The 24,980-nt window shown below is 40.1% G+C and overlaps 1 protein-coding gene across 8 annotated transcripts in view; it reads right to left on the reverse strand.

The window, feature by feature from the left end:
• Positions 1 to 1,147: 1,147 nt before the first annotated feature.
• The window catches only part of PLD1 (phospholipase D1), a 137,354-nt gene continuing 113,521 nt past the window's right edge, over positions 1,148 to 24,980 (reverse strand). For 4 of the 8 annotated variants that reach the window (XM_036242701.1, XM_036242704.1, XM_036242702.1 and 1 more), the window contains 4 exons: positions 19,336 to 19,470; positions 12,460 to 12,613; positions 4,849 to 4,966; positions 1,149 to 3,218 (listed from right to left, as the gene is read on the reverse strand). In XM_036242701.1, coding sequence (XP_036098594.1) covers positions 2,994 to 3,218; positions 4,849 to 4,966; positions 12,460 to 12,613; positions 19,336 to 19,470 — 632 coding nt within the window. In that variant the 3' untranslated portion in view covers positions 1,149 to 2,993. Of the gene's footprint in view, positions 3,219 to 4,848; positions 4,967 to 10,020; positions 10,086 to 12,459; positions 12,614 to 19,335; positions 19,471 to 24,980 lie in introns of those variants that run through there. The other 4 variants (XM_036242700.1, XM_036242703.1, XM_036242706.1 and 1 more) reach the window with 3 other exon arrangements.

Here is a 24,980-nt window from a genome sequence, read left to right on the forward strand (position 1 = left end):
TCACCCTCTCTGAGATGCATTAACCTGAGAATTCAAAACATCCCACTGAAAGGTGAGTCACCGAGTGGATACTTGACACAGAGCAAATGCCTGCACCAGACCAGACCTGCTATGTTGAGCATCCTCCAACCACTAAGCTGGGCCAATGTGAACAGCTTTAACAGGCCATGACCACTTTTTACCCTTCATTTCTTATACTCATAGAATTTTCCTCCTTGAAAACAAAAATTTTTACAAAGATTATCAGAGTGTCAGGGACAGCATTATAGGTGTTCCAAAAGATTACAGTCAACTTGAAATGTTGGACTGATTCATAATAGTTTTTCAAGGCTTTGGGTCATTTGTATATATAAGTTTATATCAGACGTTGCAATTGTTAAAGATAAATTAGGTGGTAATGGTATCAGAGATGAAGGGTAATTGGGCCACACAGTCCATCTGATGTTCACATCCCAAGCAATTTTTGTAGAATGCTGCACTATGTAAACTGCTATTACAAAACAGGCAATTATTGCACTGAATTTCCCATAAAACCCATCCAAGTAAATCTTGCAGCTTCTCATTTTTGCAGATGAGCATCTTGCCTTTGAGAAGATGCAGTAGGGAAAAAAAAACTTGCCCCAGAAACCAGCAGTAAGATTTCTTGTCTGAGACTACGTAAGTTTTTCATTTCATTAGCTCTCTCCTCCACCTCATTCATTCACCCAACAAGCATGTATCAAGCACCCTGTATGTTTCAGGCACTGTTCAAGGCTCTGGGGATACACTGAACAAAACACAGGAAAGTTCCTCCCCCAGGGGGCTTACATTCTATTCGAGGGAGACAGACAAGCACCTAAATATATACTATCACAGGGTTTCAAAATAGCTTAGAAATATCCTGCCTGAGATCTATGGACTGACATCTGTGATAAAGTGAGAGGAGAAGCCAACAGTGGACCATAGAAATGTCACTAGTCCCAGCTTCAACTACTGTAGGGCTCAGATTCCTCACCTAGACGATGGAGGGAGGTTGAATTAAGTAATTTTTTTTTTTAAGGGAAAGGGCCCTTTTAGGCTCTTATTATTATTATTTTTTTAAATTATTGGCAGTATTACAAATATCTCCCATTTTCTCTCCTTTTGTCCCCCTTTCACTGATCCCCACCACACCCCAGCTTAGGCTGTAATTTTTCATGGTTTTATGTGAGCCTCTTGCACAAAATCAAGAGCCAATTTTGTTGACTAGTCTCCAGTTTAAAAAGTGTTTTAAAATTAAATATAAGAAATCCTTAGGTATTCCACATACACTCAGCACTTGAAATGCCCGTCTACACTTCATAAATAGCAACTGTCTTATTTCTAACTACTAGGGAAGGAAGTCATGTTACAATGATTAGCTGAGAAAAAAGTTATTTATTCATAAAAGTCTCCTCATTTTCATTGTGTATTACATAGTTGCACCTCATTTATGAAAAGTTCTCTAGTTGTGAAATCCTTTCCTGAGTATGACACTGTCTCTCTCCTACTAACCCAGATCACTGACCTTGTGCCCCTTTTTAACCTTTTCTATTGGACTGGGAGCCCCATGAAAACAGGGGTTGAATCCTTGCTTTTCTGAAGAACAACCCAAATGAGATTCTGTCCAGGTGATCCACAGACATGGAAGCATTGCATCTACCGCATGTTTTATGGACATAGGCCTTTTGGGAGCCAACATTAGCTCTTCAGCTATAACAATAGTTCTGCTTAGCAAAATTAGAGCTATGGTGTACCAAAGAGTACTCTAATGTCCAAAAAGGAAACAAAACAAAAAAAGTTTCCAGAACAATTCACAGACTACAACAGTATGAACTAATGAATATCCTAACCTCCTCGGGAGCCCTGGTGGAATGTTAATGTATATTTAATAATGCAAGTGAAGTAGCACATATTTTGCAATCAATTTTTCCTTAAGAAGATAACACTGCTGGAAAGCTGAATGTTAAGTAAGGCCAGGGTCATACTTATTAATTTCGTACAAGTTCTGAAACCTCTGATTCTCTTGAAAGACAAATTGCATTCAATGGTTTGATTTTGAAGTGTAAAAACTCAAATTTCAATCAATCAAGCCGCTAAGGATGACAAGAAATTTTGCAGGACTCCAAGGAATCTTCTTTTCTTATCTGGGTCAGATCCCCACAGACACCTTGGAGGTTTCTGAAGGCTGTATGCTCTGTCTTGAGTTTTATTGGCTGCTGCGTAATCAAGTGTACTACGCATGTTTTCAAATTTGATCAGGTGGGCCCATCAGGACACATCCTGTCACGGCCTTTGGAGGCAAAGTGAAATCTCTGCCTCAGTAACTGAATTTAATGCCTTCCTGTTGCTCTGTGGTGTCAAGATATATATTACGCAGTGTCAATGTCATCAGAAGTGCCTAACTAACATGGGCTGCAGTATAGACTCAAGTCTTTACTGTCCTGTCAGTCTCTGAAAAGCAATAATGACCACATCCTTGCTTGGGTAAACAGTACCACTTCAGGATCCGATGGGCAAGGGCATTCCACGTAACCTTGAAGAACCTTGAAGCAGCATCACGGTATCTTCTGACAATAAACAAGATTTCCAACAGTGCCTGTGTGGACCATGCCCAGCAGACACTAGCTGCATACGTGAAGGTCAGAGAAGAATAAGGAAAGTCAAACAACTTTTGGCAACCTAGATCACAATTACAGGTAAATTCTTGTTCGTAAAGGAAATGCGCTTTGGTGCACATCATGGAATTTGAGTGTGTGTTTAAGTTGTTGAGTATATACTACCAATAAGAATGCAGTCCCTTTCTCACAAGGATAGGCAGAAGGAATGACAAAGCCCTGATGTTGTTCCGTGTCCTTCCATCAGTGTGACTACAGCCCTCACCAGCCAACCCACAGGGTCCGTGGGTTGGACACAAGAGCTCTTGGCTGTTATGTCTCCAGAAAGCCACTGTGTGCAGTGTACTCTTTGTTGTAGAAGTGTTTGAGCTGACAACTCTAAGTCCAAACCTCCATGGGCACCATGGCTTCTTTGGTTCCAACAGAAGGCAGTAGGCTTTCTTCAGATAAGAAATTAAAGGGGAATTGCACCAAGAACCCACGGATCTTTTTCAGTTCTTCCTCAGCTCTGACGCGATCTTCCTTTGCCATTATGGGCTTGGTTATAAATTCTCTCAGCTGAATTAAATTTTGCACTTCATCACTGGGAAGGCACCGGAATACCTGATGAAAACACAAAGAGGAAACGGAGTGATACATTTTAAAAAAAGCATGTCCCATTTTTGGAAAATACTTATTCCAACAGACAAATCTGCTTTGTGAAACACATATTAGTTTTATGTTACAGCACAGACCTGACTGAAAAGTTGCTTTTCTTATTTACTACAAAGAAACTGACAAATTTGCTTGCTCCCAAAAATAAAATTATAGGTAGATTCTTATATCTGATCTACAGAAATTATTAACCCTAGGATAATGTCAAGCTCATGATAAGGAACTTCACTGATTTTAATTTTGGGGATAATAACAAATTCTTAGTTTCAGTGGAAGTTCTGAATTAAGAGAAAAATTACATAGTTATTTTCTCTAACATTTTATTTTGAAAAATGTTCCTATCTTTACCTTTACTTAGAGTTACCAAATATATACTTATTTTGTTAATTAAAAATGAGTTTCAGACATCATAACACTTCTCTCCTGAATACTTCAGCTTGCAATTCTTAAAAATAAGGACATGTCTCTATGGTGACATAATCACAATACCATTCTCACACCTCAGAAAATCAATTGCACATCATTTAAGATATGATCCATATTCAGATTTATCCTATTATCCCCCAAATGTCTTTCACAGCTATTATCATCCCAATCCAAGACCCAAACAAGGCTGTATTTTAAAAATTACATTTTAAAAGACTCCATGCACATGACCTATTTGATCATGGCCTTAAGCTCAGTATGAAATGAGGCTGTTTAGATGTCATGTTTCACTAGGAATGATGAAATCTCTGTGCTGGAAGGGACTCGGCAAGTCATGAAGAAGAACACATTCTTATCCAGTCTGATAGATGGTCAGTGGATCTCAGCTTGAATATTTGCTATGATGGAAAGCTGGCTACTTTGTGAAGTAACCTGTTCTACTGTTGACAACTCTTAACTTTTATACATAATCAATGGATAGAACTTACCAGAAAATGCATTTGGCCTCCCTAAGAAATGGGGCTGGTTTTAGAACACCTTTCCAAAATTAGAATTTTACAATTAAGAAAGTTTCTTGGTCGGGAGGGTGGAAAAAGATTAAAAGAAAAGAAAGTTTCTCATTATCAATAAGCTTCATTATAAGGATGGATACCACATACTATGTACTATGTGATAAATACATTTAATAGACTATTCTTTATCCTCATAACTTCCCTAGTGAATAGTCCTCCTAATTTATAGAAGAATGGAAGGTTCAGAATGTCAAGTCACTATACAAAGTTATACTTTAGCAGCAATTAGGTGAGCTGGGTTGAACCCAGGTCTGACTCATTTTTTTTATTCCCATCTGCCTCTTTTCTCTTTGCCAGAAATGTACCAAAGGCTGGGTAACCACCTACTAAAGATGCTCGTGATGGATTACTCAATCAGATGAGAGATCGGAATGCCACTCAAGTCTCTTCTAAACCATAACCCATGATGCTTTTTGACTTTTTGTTTTCTAATGTCTACAAAGAGGTATTTTATTAAAAATTGGAGGTATATTGGTTTCTACATTCATTAAGAATACTCTGTACCAATAATATGCAGAAATAATGATATGTTTTTGTGATAAAATTACATGTAAATAAAGGAGTGTATTTGTGAGACTTACCTTGTCGTAAATTGTAGCATTTCGAGCTGCCGTCGAAACCCACACCTCCTTGAAGAATTTGTCACTCACTGGATCCTGAATGTCCTCACTTGGGTCATAAAGATAGCCAAGGACAACCCTGAAATACAAGTGTCCTCCAAATCAAGCAACCAAGATAAAGCAGTTTGCTACAGGCATTGTTTCTAGTGGTAACTTCATTAAAACTGTGTGTGTGTGTGTGTGTGTGTGTGTGTGTGTGTGTGTGTGTGTGTTTATATCTAAAACCCAAGTTCCAAAACAAAACAAAAACCCCTAAGTGGCTATGTTGGACATAGCCCCAAAGTGTTAACTGTTGGACAGAGAGAAAGGTCTTAATTTTATCTAAGAGCATGCTTGTAATTTGGCCAGCAGGGGGGAGAACCTTGGAGAATAGGATTAACATGCATAGCAAGTACCAGCAAATGTGCTAAGTAAACCCTTTCCGAGAGCTGTCTCAGTAAATCCTCAGCAACCTTATGAAAAAGGTTATCTTCATTTTTTATATAAGGGAACTAATGTACAGAGAGGTTAAGTAACTTGTTTAAGGTCACAGAGCTGGTATGCTGCAGATCTGGGACTCCAACCAGATTCCCAACTGGGGACCATCTGATTCCCAAACCTGTGCTCTTAACCATGACTTGATCTTCTATATCCATCCCTTTCTCCCCCTCCCTCCTTCCTCCCTCCCTCCCTCCCTCCCTCCCTCCCTCCCTCCCTCCCTCCCTTCCTTCCTTCCTTCCTTCCTTCCTTCCTTCCTTCCTTCCTTCCTTCCTTCCTTCCTTCCTTTCCTTCTTCCTTCTTTGGTCAAAGAACTATGCTGAACTCTAGGGTACAGAGTGAATACAATGACATGGAGCCTCTCTGGGTAGACTTAAATTTGATGGGTGAGATAAAAAACGAATAAATAATCACCCTCAAAGAAATTAACTAAAATTTTGATTAATACAGGTATGCTTTAAGAGTATGAGATGGGCCCTGACCAGTTTGGTTCAGCGGTTGGACCATCGGCCCATAGACTGAAGGGTTGCAGGTTATGCAGAAGGTAACCAATCTATGTATCTCCTTACACTGATGTTTCTTTCTCTCTCTCTCTCTCTCTCTCTCTCTCTCTCTCTCTCTCTCTCTCTCCCTCCTTCCCTCCCTTCCACTCTATGTAAAAAAAAAAAAAAAAATCAATGGATTGACCAAAAAAAAAAGAATATGGATACAGACAACAATGCTTGGTGAGGGGAGGAAAAGGGAGGAGGGTATCTTCAGGGAAAAAGGAGAAACATCTGTAACAAAAATAAATTAATAAAAAAGAATATGAGATGGGCGTCATTAGGGAGGCTTTGATTTTGCCTGTCTTTACCTAATCCTACCCATCATTTTTTAAATTCAGTACAAAGTCAGCTCTATAAAACTTTTTATGACTCCCCTTGTCCAGTCTCCCATCTCTCCCCACCAAGCCTGGGAGGTCTGAACATTCTTCCTTTGTTCCCCTCCATAATTCATGTGTGCTTTGTTTTTATCAGAGCGCCTGTGACGCTTCATGCAGGTTTAGTGTCTTTCCGCCCCTCTCCCACTTCTAGCGTATGAACTCTTGGAGAGAACAGGACTTGGCTACTCGCGTCTCCCGAGCGCCTGGCGTGAAAGAAACCACATACTCGACGTCGTCTGAATTGATCATACATAAGCACGGGGCTAGACAGGAGACATTTTCGAGCAAAGTAAGACAAGTTTTAGAGGTCATATTTGAAAATGATAAAAAACAAAACAAAACAAAAACCAACACTGTACTTATAGAAAGCTTTAGGGTTAAAAGTACTTCCACCTTAACCTTGTGAGGTAGATGGTACATGATTCTCATTTTGCAGATAGGAAAGTAGTTAGGAGACACACTCGTAATAGAGCTAAAATTCAAACCGAGTCCAAAGCCCTTTGCTCACATGCCCGGTAGGTTAAAAGAATATCAGAAAGGCTTGCTTCATGGGAGACAGAAGTGGGGAAACAGGCCTCAGGAGGACTTTGGCATTCACGGTGCGTGCAGTGGGGACATGTCGCAGACACTGGAGCAGAGGAGTGACAGGATCTGACTTGCACATTAGAACATGGTTGCCGTATGGGGAGCAGACTGTGCAGGGCAAGGGTTGGGACGGGGAGACCCGTCGGGAATTACTGCAGTGACATAGATGAGGAATGACAGCGGCTGGGTGGCGGAGAGCAAGGGTGAGCCAACAGGTTTCACCGATAAGGTAGGTGTGGGGTGTGAGAAGAGGGAGGCATCAAGCATGACTAGCAGGGTCGGGCTTGAGCAACTAGACGGACGCAGAGACTGGGAAATCCGTGGGTAGAGCCAGTTTGTGGGGGAAGGTTAGGAATTCAATTTTCATTCTGTTGAAATACCTACTAAATATTCAAGTGGCAAGGTTAAGCAGGCAGTTGGAAAAATGAATCTGGAGTTTGGGAGAGGCTTGGTTGGAGATACAAAGTTTAGAATTGTTCACATAGGTTTAGTCATGAAGCCATGCGACTTTAACTGGGTTTACCAAAAGGAGCGAGTATGGACAGAGAAGAGGGCCCTGTGCACCTCAACAGCAGGGGAGAGGAGGAGAGGCCACGGGCCGGAGAAAAGCCAGAGGGTGTGGTACCCAGAGCCACAGGAAGTGTGAAATTCCAGTGAGAAACGACCACTGATTAGATCTAACAGTGTGGGGTCATCATATGGTTATGTCCCGTCACCTCTGACGTTATCGACTCCTGAAAAGGCTCAGCCAGTCTTACAGGGATCAGAAAGCAGCTCATTTTAGTTTTAGTCTGAATTTTTGTGCTATATGAAAATTCTTTTAAAAAGTGGATCTGGCACCATGGGCTCACTAGCAATCTGAGAGTTTCATAACCTCAAAATCTATTCCACTTCAAATCATGTCTCCTTCAGACGATCTAGGAATAACTTCTTAAAAGGTCTTCAGGGATGATGTGTGCACGCGGATGCTGCTGCTCATTAAGACCCAAAGCTAAATTTGACTGCACCTAATTTGAAGGACTGTACAAGTTATAACAATAAGTCAGTTATAATAATACCTTTGATTTGGGTCAGGTCTAACCAGCTGAAAACTGAGCAAAATGAATATTTCTGTGACTTTGCTTTTATTTATTTATTTACTTTAATTTTCATTTTTCTTTTATCCGCACCTGGGGATTTTTTTCTATTTATCTTCAGGTAGAGTGAGAGAGAGAGCGAGAGCGAGAGCGAGAGAGAGAGAGAGATCGATTGGTTGACTCCCGCACAACCCCAGCTGGGCCAGGGACAAACCACAACCAAGGTGGGCGCCCTTGACTGGAATCGAACCTGTGACTCATTGGTCCACAGGCCGATGCTCTAACCGCTGAGCCAAACCAGCCAGGGCATGACTTTGCTTTTAAATTAGAACAAGAGGTAAGGCAATGTGTCTACCAAGGTATCAGTGACGAGCTTGTAAATAGAAAAAGTATTTAAATAAGTCTGTAACAGACAATGTCTAGTAATATATAATTTTCCTTGTCAGTTTTTTAATGATAAGAAACTTATATTGAAACGCACAGTGAAAATGATCTGAAGCACTCTGAGTATTCTTTTGAGGAGTAAGGTTCCAGAGAAAAGGAGTTCGCTTTTATGCTGATGAGTATAACGGTGATTACTTAGCTTAACTGTTTCTGCATCAGCGGGGCAGGAGAAAACTGCAGAAAATTGTTTCTGTTCCTTCCACTCCTCACATCTATCACCTGACTCTGATTCTGCTTGTGTAGATAACGGTTTCTACTGAGCGACAGTTACATCTGTAAAGTGTGGATAATTTTCGAGGACCTAATGAACAGTTGCAAAGTCGGTGCAGCACCCTGATGGTTGATTCTACTCAGAATTGATTTCACATTATACTGTGCCTATTTTTATTCAAAAATAGTCTAGATGAAAAATAGATTGCAGTTGCATTTTTAAGAGGAAAAAAATGGCTGTGCTCTAGGCCATGATATTTATCTTTGAGAACATTTCCTAATAAAATGTGCTAAAATTGACACAAGGTTTCTGTGGTGCTTTTTTTTTTTAAATCCTCACCCGAAGACATTTTTTTGCATGTATCTTCAGATAGAGCAAGAAGGGGAGAGGGAGGAAGAGAGAGAGAGAGAAATGTCGATGTGAGAGAGACACATCGAGTGGCTGCCACCCACACGACCCCAACCGGGGCCAGGGACAAACTGCAACTGAGGTACGTGCCCTTAGCGGGAACCGAACCCGGGACTCTCTGGTCTGCGGGTTGACGCTCTAACCACTGAACCAAACCGGCCAGGGCTCTGTGGTGCTTTGTAATATATTATCTGAGTTTGCCATTGTGGCAAAATGAAAATGATTGTTCAAGAACAACTGCCTCTTTAAGACAGTTTGAAAGTTGCCAGGAAAAACAAAAGTGCCTAGGAATAAACTTAGCATGAAGTGTATAGGATCGGTATTAAAGACAGACAAACTTCTAATGACTACTTAAGAACAACCCCTGTCCCCAGTAATAAACTCTTAAGCTTACTGAAGAACAAAATAATTTTTAAAAAATAAATTGAAGGCTATACCTTATTCTTTTTTTTTTTTTTATCCTCACCCGAGGACATTTTTACATTTATCTTCAGATAAAGTGGGAGGGAGGAAGGAAGGAAGAGAGAGAGAGAAACATTGATGTGAGAGAGACACATTGAGTGGCTGCCACCCACACGATCCTGACGGGGGCCGGGGACGAACTGCAACCAAGGCACGTGCCCTTAGCGGGAACCGAACCTGGGACTCTCTGGTCTGTGGGCTGTCGCTCTAACCACTGAGCCAACCCAGCCCGGGCTATACCTTACTCTTAAATAGGATGACTCAATATTAGAAAAATGTCGATTTTTTATATTAATTTATAAATCCACTGTTATTCCAATAAAAAATTAATAAGAGAACTTGAATAAATAACTCAAAAGTTCACGTGTAGGAATGCATATTTAAGAGTAGCCAAGATTATTCTGGAAAAGAATACTAATTTGGGGAAGTGGTATGGCAAAAAGTAGTGTTAAAATGCACAGCTTCAACAATTAAAATGGTATCAAACTGCAAGTAATCAGACCTTGGATAGACCTAGCGGCGGGACTGGCGAGGTCGGACACGTGAGCACTGGGTGTCTCGGGGCACTGCACGGTAGAGCCAAGGCATGGGCACAGGGGCAGCTCCGGGTCAGCTGGATGGTTGGGGGAAAATGTTAGAGTTCCTACCTCATTTCTTACATTAAACTAAATTGCAGATGTTAAATGTAAAAAGTAGTATCTAATAAGTACTAGAAAAAATATAAGTAAATATTTAATCTCAGGCTGGTAAAGCTATTCTAAAAATGTAAGAAAAGGGGGAAGAAAAAAGAAAAAAAAAAACTGATAAATTTGATTAATAAGTATTGAAGTTTCCCCTAAATACTTTAAATATGATTAAAAGGCAACTGAAAATCAGACTTGCAACAAATAAGGTATTTATAATTACTTACAAATCATTAAAATAAAACATTCGAACTGGGCAAAGAACATGAATAGGTGAGACAATCTACAAAAGAACAATTACATAATGAATGCACTTTTAGAGACCCTAAAAAATGCAAATTAAAATAGTAAAATTCCATTTGAAATTCAACAAATTGGCAAAGACTAAATAAACTAGTAGAACTCAGAAAAGATAGGAGAAATGAGTAACATTGCTAGTAACCCAATAGGAAGTGAGAGAGCAAAGAACACTGCGCACTTCCTTTGACCAGAAATTCCACAGTTAGGATTTAATTAAGGGAGCAATTAAGAGGATAAATAAGATGCAAATATACCCATTTTTTAAATATCAGCAGAAAATCTGCCTACCAATGAGGTGTTACTTAAAGAAATGATGGCACACTCAGAGGATGCGATACAACATAACCATATGTTACAGAATATTTAATGACATGGAAAAGTGTGTGTATTGTTACTTAAATAATAAAGACCCTTTGTAGAACTGCAAGATCCTAACTATGTTTTTTATAAATAAAAGGAAAAAGTATAACTATATATGTATAGGAAAAAAGTGGAACGATATGCATCAAATGTTAAAATTGTTAGCACTGGGTGGTGGGATTACAAAAAAGTTTTATTTTTTTATGCTTTTCTGTGTTTGCCAAATTTTCTACAATGAAAACATGTTGTAATCAGAACTTCCTACTGCTATAATTATACATCTAGAGAGCTATAAAGAAGCCCACTACTTTACAGAAAAGACTTCAGTTCATGGAACTGAAAATATAAGACATTTCTAGTTTACACAAGAAATACTTTATTTCCTTGTCTATGCTGCAGTAAGCAATCGATGGGTTGATTAGCAGGGTACTAATTTTAAACTCTCTGCTAAACAGAACACATCAGAAGCTAATTGAAACATCAATGGTTTGAAAAAAAAATTGTACTGGCAAAACAATTAGTAACAAAGGCAGTGAATACAATAACAATTGTGAGGAGGTATTGACAGTCAAATTTTGAGGGAAGGTTTGCTGAACTCCTGGGGCAGGGAGAGCAGACTGAACCATCCCTGGAACTGAAGCTGATGTTCCTTTTCAGAAGCAGAGTTAGGGACGAGGGAAACAGCCACCAGCATTGGCAGAAAGGGAGGTGCCCATTTTGTGCCCACCTGTAAGTGAACCAGTTTCCAAGTGCCACCATCAATACCAGAAGGGTTACAACAGTGCCGCTGTATGCGTCTGCGGTGCCTTTCCCCTAACAGCTGGAGGCACTGCCCTCGCACAGGGACACCTGCTGTCTCTCGCTGTGAAATCCGGTCCTGGCCAACATAGTGCTGGAACTTTATGCAGAAGCCTAGAGGTGGGAGCGTGGTTGGGGTGTCCGCAGACTGCAGGGAGCTCAGCGTGTCTCCGTGAGCAGGGGAAGAGTGACAGGAGACAAGGAGCCATAGCGGAGTTAGGTTCACTGGCCCCTGAACCTAAACTACTGGGGCTGGGGTGGGGCCAGTTCGAGCCCAGTCCTGGAGTGAGTTCTCGGTAGCAGTGAAATGAAGGACTCATCGCAGGCCACAGGGCCCTTGCTTCCGAATCCTGGGTTCTCGCCGCCTGACTCCAGATTTGTTTAAAACGCACATCTTCCGGCGGAAGGTCAGCAATTTCCCACATCTGCCGTCTTCACCGAGAACCCAGTTTCCACCCTGAAATGTAACACCAGTGGTCTCCGGCCTTCACTTTAATCGGTTTTATTATATCTGTGTTTTACGGGAACTACTTGAATTTCTAAAAATAAACTCCCTATAAAACATTTAAATAGATACTAGATGGTTTGACCTGGCCTAGTCCTAAATCCATTAATAGATTTAAAATGCCAGTCTCCTCTATGACACAAAAACATAATAAAAACTATAAAAATAGGAAATGTCTGCACCACCCATAATGTCGTTTCACATGGTACTGGTAGTGCGCATCCTGTGCTCCAGGAGACGCTGTCAGAGAAAGAAGAACCTGGAGGTGATAAGAGAGGCCCGGCTGGGTCCCATGCGGACGGCAGGGACTAGCGGGGCAGACCCGGCCTTGGAGGGCTCACCTGAAGCACTGGAGCCGGAGCCCGTGCGCAAACACGCCCGCCTGGTACTCTTTTCCATCCATTACCGACGGGACTGTCCCGGTGTCCTGCACAATGACGGCCATTTCACTGTCACGCTTTCCCAGCATGCTTCGGTCATTTATGTTGGCAGAGCCTACACGGAGAAATGGTGAAACTGAACAGTCTTCTCCGCATGTGGACACTACCAGCTGCCCTCCCCACTCCATTCTACCTTGCTAACAAAACCCTGATTTTGTTCAGGTTATGGAGAGCTGCTGTGCTTTAAGGAAGCAGGCCTCCCCTAACCCAGGGGTACATCTTGATCAGTCCAAGCCAGCAGCTGTGAATTCATTACTTTTGCCAGTGATTGACTTAGGAATGGGCACTTGACATGATTCTAGGTAGTGTGGCATGAAGGGACGCCTGCTGGGGGCCTCTGAGAAAGTATTTTGTTTGTTTTTTTCCTTTTTATAAACTTAGACAAGAACAGAATGCTGCCTTTTTCAGCCTTTGGCTCTTCTGGCTTGAGCAGTTGGATGAGGATGTGATTCCAAGGGCTGCTGCAGCCATTTTGTAACCACTAGGAGACAGACACGCTGAAGCTGGCAGAGCAGAAAGACGACAGACTCTGGGTCGTTACGTCACTGAACTAGCCAATGCTAGAGCCCTCTCACCTTCTGGTCTGTGAAACAATATATTTTCCTTATTGTTTCACACTCACTTCTAGCTGAATTTTCTATGTTGTGGCTCAAAAGATTCTAACTGATATAAGCATTAAGCATACAGAGAAAAAAAAAGACATGCTTACCAGTTCAGTTTCATCAGTTTTATACTTAGACTCTGTAGACTTTAACTTATGGTCACATAATTATGAGCATCAAAACCCAAGAGCACCTCCGCAATCAATAGAATCCCCTCTCAAATACAGATCACCGTAGTGGCTCTGAGTTTTCCCTTCTTTTGCCTCACTTGTGTGGCATGCCAACAGCTTCTATATCAACTTTCCTCCATTCTATTTTTAAATCCGAATGAGCTGAGAATGTTGACTCGCATGTGAAGGGCAAGTATTTTAATGTTAGTTCAACCTGCGCTTCCTGCGTTCCGCAGCCTTGTCTTCAGAAGCCCCGTCACATTTTCTGCATTAATCACTGCGATTCATTCTCTCGAATCCTTGAGGCGTCCTACAGACTACAGAAGGGGCCTGGCCGATTCTTTTCTCATCTCGCTCCTCTTGCCCTAGTCACATATTCCGCTGCCTCTGCAGATGCAGAGCAGGCGGGTCCAGTTGAACAGGAGCACTGACTGCCTCCTTGCAATGGGGCAGTTAGGATGTAAGGTGACAGCAGCCCTGTCCCAAACCCAAATGGAGGGCTGTTGTACATAAGAAAAAGCTGACCCATCTTGAAGAGACTTTACTGCCATTTGCCACAAAACTGTCATCCGGTTAATACACAAATCTATGATAGCTATGGATGTGAACGGTGCCCCATAGTGACCCTGGTGACAGAGAAAGAATGAAGCACCTCACAGACATCTGGGAGTACTACTGCAATGCTGCAAGGTGGCGAGTTTCTAAACACTTTGTTAGCTACCAATGGTCCTTTATACATACCCTTTTTGATTACACTAGAAACGTTGCAGCCATATCTTTGGGCTGGACAGTTGGCCCAGCATTAAGGTGGGCAAAGCCATTTCATAGTTCTCAGCATTAATTTGCTTTTTATAAACTGAGATCATAATATGGACCTCGTAGCATGGTTGGAAGAATTAAGATCGTGTGAAAGCTGCTCTACAAATTATTATTGGCATTATCATTAAACACCTGTTAATACTCTAATTTCTGCATCAGAGAATACTGCCATAGAAAAAGACAATTTGCTGGCAAGTAGCATTTGTATCTGAGAAGCCTGGTCTCTGGGTTAATCACTCCTCACCCTGGTGTGTGAACTGTTAACAGAGAGGAACCAAGTCGCCGCGGTGCTGCTTTGGACTTCACTACCCCAGTTCTCCAGCAGAGGCCGCTCTCGGGCCGCCCGACTGGGTGGTCATCGCTGCTCGCCACAGTCAGGAAAACGGGATGGGAAGCCTCCTCCATTCTTACACAAACACACACACTTTCACACCAGCCCCCCAGGCTCCCTCCCACCAACGTGGGCCCTACTCCCCAAGGGAGAAATACATTCCTGGCATTCTGAGCTGGAATTCTTAGAACGAAGAGTGGTTCTTATATTTCAAGGGCTAATCTGAACTTAGGGCGCTGACTCAACCACACTAAGTGTCGGCTACTATTTAATAGGAATGTGAAGAAAGGGCTGAGAAAATTTTAGATAAATTTAATAAATGAGATACTAAAAATGAGATATTAATACAAATGCTACCTCTATCCTTGTTAAATGTTACCGTACTCTGAAAACCAAATTCAGAGCAGCAGACAGAGCATTATTCCAATCCTACATAACATGGAAGAGAAGAGCACTAGGCTCCAGAAAGCTAAGAAGGGGGTGGCCTTCTGGCAAAGACAGGAGGACAGTAAGGACAATTCTGACCTTCACTCTATACAAGTCCTTAGAATTTGAATTGTTTACAACAAATATGCTTTGTATCCATGCAGTACCTTTAAAGGTAACTACAATCTCTTGTTTAGGACATTGCCTTGAAAATATAAAACCACTTAATTTTTAGAAAATGACATTTCCTAAGTCAGGTAATATAAGGGAACACTTTAAAACAGCGTAAAATGTAGCAAAACACAAAAGAGTATATGAAAACATATATATACAACTTAGGAATACTGAATCATGACTGAATTTAACACCCAGGCTGAAGAACAGGATGTGACAATGTCCCAGAAGCCCTTCCTGTCCCAAGAGGGAGACTTTGTTGAGAATTTGGTGTTCATTATGCTCTGCATGTTTTTAGTTCACGTAAAGGGAAACCTACACAATCTTTTGAGATTTGCATCTTTCACTCAATAGTATGTCTTTGGGATTTATCTGTGCATAACTGCAATCATTATTTGCATTGAATGAACACACGAGGACTTATTCATTCTACTACTGATGGATGTTTGGCCTGTTTCTGAAGTTTTGCTGTGATGCACAATCATGATCTATACAGTGTGTGTGTTTCCTGGTGTACACACACGAGAGTTTGCCTGGGCTCTGTCTGCAGGACTGGAGACCTGCTGCTCCATGGCCTTGCCAAAACTTGGATTATGAGACTTTTTAAATTATGCTAATTGGTGTTTTAAAAAACTGTTCTTTGTATCATTGTTATATTAATGAGGATGAATATCTTTCATATATTTATGGGTCTCGGACATGTCTTTGGTGATGTTCTAATACAGTTCCTTTGCCCATTTTTCTTTGGATGTTGTCTTTTCTTACTGATTTATTGGAGTTCTATATATGTTTTGAATACTAAGTGTGTCGCAAACAGCTATTTTCAGTTTGTGGTTTATCTTTTTATCCTCTTTGTAGTGTCTTTCAATGAATACAGTTTCTAAATTTTAATGCAGTTGGACTTATCTATCTTTTCTTTGTGCTTTTTTTCTCATCTTGTTTCAGAAATTGTGAATCCTCCTGTGGCAGGAGAATAATGGCCGAGATGACCAGGTCCTGATCCCCAAAGCCTGTGGAAGTGTCGTGCTACATGGCAAAGGGGAACTAAGGCTGCACATGGAATTAAGGTTGTTAATTCACTGACCCTAAAACAGGGAAACTATCCTGGATTCTCTGGACGAGCCCAATAAAATCACAGGGTCCTTACAGTAAAGGGGACTCAGAGGGAGATGGCAGCACAATGGGTTGCAACGTTGGGGAACTTTCCAGAGAGAGATAACATTGCTGCCTTTAAAGATGGAGAAAGCAGTCACACAGGTGGGCAGCCTCTAGAAGCTGGACAAGACAAGGAAATGAATAACCCCTTAGAGCCTCCACAAAGGAAGACAGCCCTGCGACGCCCTGATGTTAGCCCAGCGAGACCCACGCTGGACTCCCACCTACAGAACAATAAACGTGTACGGCTTTAAGCCACTTCGTTTGTGGCCACGTGTTACAGCAGCAGTGGACACGAACTACACCAGCTGCACCCAGTTTCAGCTGATTAAAGGAAAACCGACTCTTCTGTTGAGCCCACGTCAGCCATCTGTACTTCCCACTTGTGTTTCCTGTGCCTCCAGTTCAGAAGCTCTCAGCTTGGACAGCACATGGGCATCACCCAGGAAGCTTTTAAAAAATACTGGTGCCAGAAACAGAAACACAAACAGCCGATGTCTGGGCCCCAGACCCACAACTAGTCACAATGTCTGCAAGTAGAAACCAGACATTAGCATTTTCCAATACCACCCCATCCCTTCATCCATCCATTAATCTATCCATTTTTTTTTTTTTACCTAGTTTAAGGTAAATGTGAACATGAATAAACTTTCCCCTGAATGATATGTTTTTTAATCTCCCCAGGCACTCCAGTGCAGCTAGGGTTGAGACCCAGGACACTAGATGAAGTGAAATCCCTCCCTACTGGAGCAGCTCTTCACCTACAAAACCCATCAGCCACTCGAGCCTGTGGAGTTTCTCACCTACCCACCCTCACCGATCGCTTCGGAACCTTCCTGCCCCACTTCTGCAATATCCACGTGGATGTTTCTGGTGTCGGCTGGAAAGAACACCCGCTGCCCCTCCAGCCCAGGAGGTCTGCAGGGCAGTGGAAATGTCTGATTCCTGTATTACATCTCCCTACTGTGCGTTGCAGTGGAGAAGTGAACATTAAAAACATTGTTTCACTTAGTCAACAGGATAGACTTCAATTCTACTTAAAGGATAGCCTTGTGGTTTATCTTTTTATTATCTTTGTAGTGACACATCTTCAGTGTCAACAGAGTGGATAAGAATTATGGGTAAAATCGATCTATTATTGCTAGCTTGAACGAATTGTAGCTTTTGAGGGTTCAGAGAGCTTTCTAGAAAATAAGTCAATTAAAAAACTCAACAAACTTATTTAACTGATGGCTCTGTGAAAACTACTTCACATTTATACTTTATGTAAAATAAAGCAGGTTGAAAGTCAAAATGACCTTTAAAGCTAAAATATTTACATCTGTCAATTTTTACTTCCAGAGGTCTGAAATCTTTCTAAAGAGTGAATTTTATTTCACTTTGTTTGTTTTTCCATTTCAGCAAACATCAATATTTCCCCTTCCTTCGGTCATTGCAAAATTTAATATAAATATATTCTGAAGAGCAAGGCCAGAGTAGCTTGGGGGAAATAAGAAAAACCCTGTTATGAGAAAAATAAGGAAGTAAATAACTCCCTAAAGTGCTCTGATCCCTATCGAGCAAGGGATCAGAGACACAAGACATTTTCCTTAAATGTTCTTTATATGTATTAAAAGTGAGTATGTGTGCGTGTGTGCGTGTGTGCGTGTGTGTGTGTGACCACACTGTAATCTATACATTTTCTGGCTTCAGAACTACTTTTTTTTTTTCCTTTTCCAATCATGTTCTGGATAAGACAGTCTCATTACTCCTAGATATGAGATTTTTTTTTCCCCTTTTCTCAGTGGAGGATAAACACGTTTATTGCCAGAACATTTCAAAAACTCCATGACATTTAGTTTCTTAAAGAACAGGGGAGTATCTTATGATAGCTGAAAAACTACATTTCATTTAAAACAGATGAGCAGAATCCCCAATAGTGGGACACATTGTATCTCTAGGTAATATACCCCGCATCCTTGTCAACTCATTGATCTGGCTGATAATATTGTTTCTCATCCTGGCCGTTCAGTGTATGTGTAACATAATATTAGAAAGCAAAACAATTCAATGATGGTAAAATAAAGCTTTCCATGTGTATAAAACAATGAAGCTGAATACCCATCCCTCTGGTCAAATTGATCTAATGTGGGTAGAATGTACAACCAATAATGTCTCTAGAATCTATTGGTTGGGAGAGGACTCTGGAGAAATCTATTGTGTATTCTTTTTTTTTTTTAATCTTTACCCAAGGACGTTTTTTGTTCAGATAGAGCGGGAGGGAGGGAGAGAGGGAGGAAGAGAGAGAGAGTGAGAGAGAGAGAGAGAAACATCGATGTGAAAGGGACACATCGAGTGGTTGCCACCTGCACAACCCAACCAGGGCAGGGGACAAACCGCAACCAAGGTACGTGCCCTTAGCAGGAACCAAACCTGGGTCTCTCTAGACCACAGGCCGACGCTCTAACCACTTAGCAAACCGGCCAGGGCTATTGTGTATTCTTGACAAGAAAAGACTGCAGACCTTAGTTTAGGGCTACATCATATCATTACTTCACAATTTCCTCTAACCATATTCACACCACCAACGCTGGTCTACCCTGTACCCTGTTTAATGACACCCAAAACATAGATTCTAGGAAAAAGACTTGAAAGCACAGAGGTGACGATATTTCAATACCCGTCTGATTCTGACTCTTGCACAACTTCAGAGCTGTGAAAATGGTTTGGTGGGTACAGTGCAAACACATACAAATTACCACCAGGTACTCACTTGTGATACATTTTCCCCCTCCAGTTCCCAAAATGTAGCTACTTGGGTTCAATAAAAATAGGGAATACTTAAGAATTAAAGAGAGCAGGCCGGTTATTGCACTGCTGGGTCAAACTGCTGCCTTGGATACTGTAATTTGCACAATGGCCATTAATTGCTCTGTGCCTGTGTTTCTTCACAGATAAAATCAGGGATTAGAGAGTTTGTAAGCAAAAACGACCGCTTCAGAAATGTTTTAGATAGTATGTCACTGTCCCTCTCAATTGCAAAGGACACTTCGCAGAAACAAAGATTTTTGCAAGATTTAAGTCAACGAGCAAGAAACACAACTAGAGACCATCTACTTACCAATAATAACGGTGTTGTCGTCAGCAATGAGCAACTTGCTGTGGACGTAGATGAGCTCAGTGACTAGGTTTCCTTCAAGCTCTGCGTGTGTTCTAAGACCACAGAATGATATGTAATTTATCCACTGATTGCCAACTGTAAGTTTAAAAAGAAATGACTAAAATTAATATAACCAAGCTCACTAAAGGCACATTAAATTTTATCAAAACAAATATACAACTTAAATTGATTGTTAAGAAAAGGTAGTATTGTGTGTGTAGTTTCAGAATCTGCTCAGGATCTATGTTTGCCATCTGAAGAATTTTATACTGTTGATCGGTTGCATATACATCTAAAAATTCATATTCAAGTGCTTTCAATGTCTTCCCTTTGCTGAAACAGTCCAAAAATATATTTAAATGTAAACCTTTTATTTTAATGATTGGGTGAGTAACCACTGAAGTGTGATCATTAAAGCCGAGCCTGAGTAGATAACCCAAGGCCTCGGTGTGACATTTGCATCTATCTTGGGTGACACCTGCTGTGGTTTAAATCAGATGCAAGATGTGTGCCCAGACTACCTGATGGAGGCATCGTCTGTAGCATATTCAGCACAAAGGAGCAGTTAAATTTTATAGACGTTGGGCAAATAAAAATGCTGACAATTAAATGACACCCCTCCTCCGAAGGTATTAAAATCGGGAATAAAGGAATTCTGACCACATTTGACTTTGGAGAATTTTCTTCAGAGCAAGCAGAGCCAGGGTTAAGCTTTCATATGTTGCCCTCTCATCATGTGAGGGCCACTCTGTGATAAGAAATGCATTCCATACCAGGCCACCCCATAATCACCACCCCAACATGAGTGGCAGTCACAAGACTCTACGGCCATTCTCCCATAGAGCAGCTGTCTTTGGATAAGCAAAGCCTGATAGCAGAATAAATAAAGTGGAACCAAACCATCACAATTCTAACAGAAAGAGAATGTCAATCTTTTTCCCTTTTCAAGAATCTGAAGCACTTTAATATAACCAATGGAGTTTATGTTCCACTTACTGAGGTTTCCACATATTACTACTGTTTTCCATTTCACTGCTAATATTCTCCTATTAAACATGGGTTTCTGGGAAAGAAATTCATCCCAGGTTATACACAGATTCCCCCACTTACAGAAAATGCTTCCCTTACATATATGGGTGATGGTACGGCAGAGTTTGCCAGGAGTTGATGAGCTGGTGTAGTGGTGCCTCATGTGTAGGAGATGCTTTTTAAAAAGTTTCACATAAGGGAGATTTTTGCAAATACAGTTTTTCTCCATTTGCTGACGTTATGTTGGAACGATGTTCTGTATGAAGCACGGCCTTCTCTTTGAACCAGAGAGGAGCATTTCCTCTTTGAAGCCCTTCATGCCTATAATTCCTGGAAAATATTTCTAATATCATGCTTGATATATTCTTTTACAAGCATTTAATCCTCCATCTCATTTACTGCTGCGGAGGTCTTTGTATCCTCAAATCCTTGCACAGTGCTCAAAAAAAGCTGAGTAAGCAAGTGACTAGAAGAACAGGTAAACAGGCGGCAGCTAGTACTCCAGCTTTTGGGTTCTCCGTATCATCTGCTTTCCTGCCATTGGCTCACGATCTAGGATCTAACATTCTAAGACGTAAAGTGGCTTTTTAAAAGAACCATGGAAAAAATGCTGTGATAAAATAAACATTTTTTTTTGCAGTAACTCTGAGCAATATAGTAGACCAGTGCTTCTCACTGTGCATCAAGACCACCTCTGGGGGACCCGATTAAATCAGGTCCTGGGACCCTCCCCAGAGTTCTGATTTAGTAGAAACTTATTCAATTGCTCTAGCAGATATCATTCTTTGAATGACACTGCTACAGAACCTTGGTCTTTATAGATTTAAGATTAGTGGTTACACACTCAGAAAATAATACAGCATGACCAAGTGAGATGCATTGTAGAGGTGCAAGTCTGCTCAATATAAGGAAACCCATTAATATAAGGTATGCTATTGATCAACCGAGGAAGAAAAATCATACGATTATCTCAACAGATGCTGAAAAGTTTTTGACATAATCCGACACCCATTCCTGATTTTAAAAAACAACAATGAAGAAAATAGGAAACAATGAATCTAAAAAACAGACTTAAAAATATATAACACATAAATTATATATGTATAATATATATGTACATCTGTGTATGTGTGTATATATTACCTTGGAGGTATCATCCAATGCATTTATAAAAAAGAAACCACATTTAGACCAAAGTAAAACACCTATATTTATAGATAATATAATAGTATACTTAGGGAATCCATGATAAAATTATCTCAAACAATAAAAGAATAAGCCTAATAGAATATAAATTAACATATAACTTCATATACACAAATAATAACCATTCAGAGGCTATAACCCTAGATAAAACCTCACTTTCAATGGCAACAAAGAAGACAAAACACTTAAAGATAAACTTAACAATAAATGTGCAAAATTTTTAGGAAGAAAAAATTTAAACACTGTTGAAAGACAGTAGTCTATTCTTGAACAAATGAAAGACAGCCCTTGTTCTGGGATAGAACAACTCAACCTTTAAAAAATGCCAACTCTCTTCAGGTTAATTTATAAATTTATATGTAATCTCAGGAGAGAAAACAACAAGTTTTTATGGAGCTAGAAAACCTGATACCATAGTTTATATGGAAAAATAAACATTCAAGAACGGTTATTGATAAAACTGTAAAAGGAAAGCCATGAGGGGCCTGAGTCCTATCCGATACTAACATTCTATGAAGTCTGCGTAATTAGCACAGCGCAGAACTGGCCCATGAATAGCTGAACCTGGAAGGAATAGAAAGTCCAGAAATAGATCCAAGTGCATATGGAAATTCTGCATATGTACCACAAGGCTGCACATCAAAAGACTAGGAAAAGGATTTTTACATAAAGGACGAGGACTTTTCAATAAAAGGTGCTAGTACAATTGCATCGGTATTTTTAAAAGTTAACAATGATATATTTACCCCATACCAATCATAAGACAAACTCCAAACTGGTCAGAAACAGAAATGGAAGCATATGAAACCATATACGTGTTAGAAGAAAACAGGGTGAATTCCTGTATAACCTGAGTGTAGGGAAGGCTTACAACTGTCCAGGAGCAATACAAAATAAAGTTGATAACTTTGGCTCAATTAAAAAAAAACCCACAAAATACCATATTTTCATGATACAAAACACCACACACAAAAAATAATAACAGACAAATGACAAAGTGGGAGAAAATATTTGTAGTATATGTCACAGATAAAGAGCTAAGAACTCTTAATAACCGAAGGGAGAAAGATCAAAACCTTGAAAGAAAAGTGGACAAAAGACATGAATAGACAATTCACATACACAAAAATACACATTTGAAAAGACAGTCACCCTCATTTATAATAATAGACATGCAAATTAACACTACACTGAGAATCCATTTCTTACCTATGACATTGGCAAGAAAAAGTGGGATAACGCTTTTTGCTGGTGAGAGTGTTGAAGCAGGCGCTCTCAGACATTGGTGGTAAGAATGCAAATTGGTACACTTTTTGAGGGAAATTTGGCAATATCTAACAAATTTACCTATTGACTCAGCAATCCCAGTCTAGAAATCTATCCTAAATATACAATTCCAACAACTAAGAACATACATGCATAAGGTATTAATTGCATAATTGCAATTGAAAAATACTGAAAACCTAACGGAACACACATAGGAAGGTGATTGGATTAACTATGGCAAGTCTGTGCATGGAAGACTAGGCGAAGGTAAAAGGCATGAAGATCTCTATCAGCTGATACGGAGTGACATGCAGGACATGTTAAGTGAAAAAGCAAAGTGTGTACGAGAATATGAGGTATGCTATTCTTATGAAAGAGATTGGGAGAAATAAGAAATACACGTATCTGTCCATGTGTGCAAAAAGAAACACAGCAAGGATAATCTAGAAACTGATCCAAGTGGTTACCCATAGGGAGTGGGTGGCAACAGGATAAAAAGAGATGGGTGGGGAAGGAAAAGAAAGCATGAGGAGTGACACATCTAAGTATGCACCTTTAAAATTTATCACTATTCAAAGTAGATTGCACACACTCAAAAAAATAAAGATATAGAGAAAACCCCTAAAATGGAATACAAACTGAAGCAAATGAACCTAACTGTATTTCAAATTAGTAACATAATCCAAGTAAATTTTGAACACTGACTTTTGAGTATATGTATACCCTTACGCTAAAGAAGAAACACTGTAAACAAATACTAAATTCTAATTGGTAGATTTATTTTTCATAGTAACATGGTCTAGTAATTCAGAAACTATTTTCTGGGTGTTCTGGGACTGAGGAAACAAATATATATATTGTAGATAATAGGAGCCAATTTTCTCACTGTAAGAGAAAGGAGTTATAAAACTACAGGGATGGCTAGAAGGAATCCTGTGGTGTGGGATTAGAACTGGAGGGTCAGTCTGGAGATGATAGATAGATGATAGATGATAGATGATAGATAGATAGATAGATAGATAGATAGATAGATAGATAGATAGATAGATGATAGATAGAAAGAAAGAATACAAAGGGCCTAAAACAGTGAAAACCCAGTAGTAATAACCATATCTAGCATCCAGATTTTGACTTCTAAATTCTATTTTCCACTGAAAGAACCTAGGTTCCTTGGAGAAGTAGTTGACTATAGGACTAGTTCTAAGAATGTACAAGATGCGTCTGAAACATTGTGCCAGTAAAAAAAAAAAAGGCCGATGGGGCATGTCAAAGCACACAAAGGTCCCTTAAAGGCCAAACCTGTGTGGGCTGAGCATCAAAATTATGACCCACTGAATAAAACAAGAATCCATAAATTTGTACTAATATAAATCCAAGAATAAATGCATAAATATAGAAGGGAAAGCTTTTATTATAGTAGAATTGCAACTAAGACATTTAGAAAAAAGTAATAAATATAGTAAGAAATAATAGAATTAGGAAATCAGCATTTAGCAACTATCATAGCAATAATAATCAAATCATGGTAATAATAACTGATTCAGAAAAGAATCATTAATGCATGCTAAAAACATTATTGACTGATGAGAAGCAGGATACTTATATAAACTCAAAGTATTTTCCCACAAAATACTTATTCATTACAAAGGGAAACACAGTGATTTTATGTGGAGAAACCTGGCAGCTGCCACCTCCCCCAGAGGTCACAGTTGATACTATCAGGAGCGCAGGAACGGGGCAAATCGGCATCATGTTCCTCCTGATGCAGAGCACAGGGAGCATCATGGCTTCTGCAGTATTCTTGCCGAAAATGCATAACCTGAATCCAGTCATGAGGAAACAGTAAACACACCCCCATTGGGGCTACTGTACAAAATAACCAGTCTGTACCCTTCAAAAATATCAAGGTCATAAAGGTCTCTCACCTTCCCCTCAAAAAATATCGAGGAATTATTTCAGATTAAAGAAAGAGAAAAATACACGGCAACCAAACGCACACATGATTACTGATTGAATCCTGGGTCAGAATAAAACACCCCCCCCCCCCTTCCCTTGGCTATAAAGGGCATCAGTAAGACATTGGCAGGATTTTAATAAGGTCCACA

Source organism: Molossus molossus, unplaced genomic scaffold (genome assembly GCF_014108415.1).
Source record: "Molossus molossus isolate mMolMol1 unplaced genomic scaffold, mMolMol1.p scaffold_m16_p_5, whole genome shotgun sequence".
NCBI lineage: Eukaryota > Metazoa > Chordata > Mammalia > Chiroptera > Molossidae > Molossus > Molossus molossus.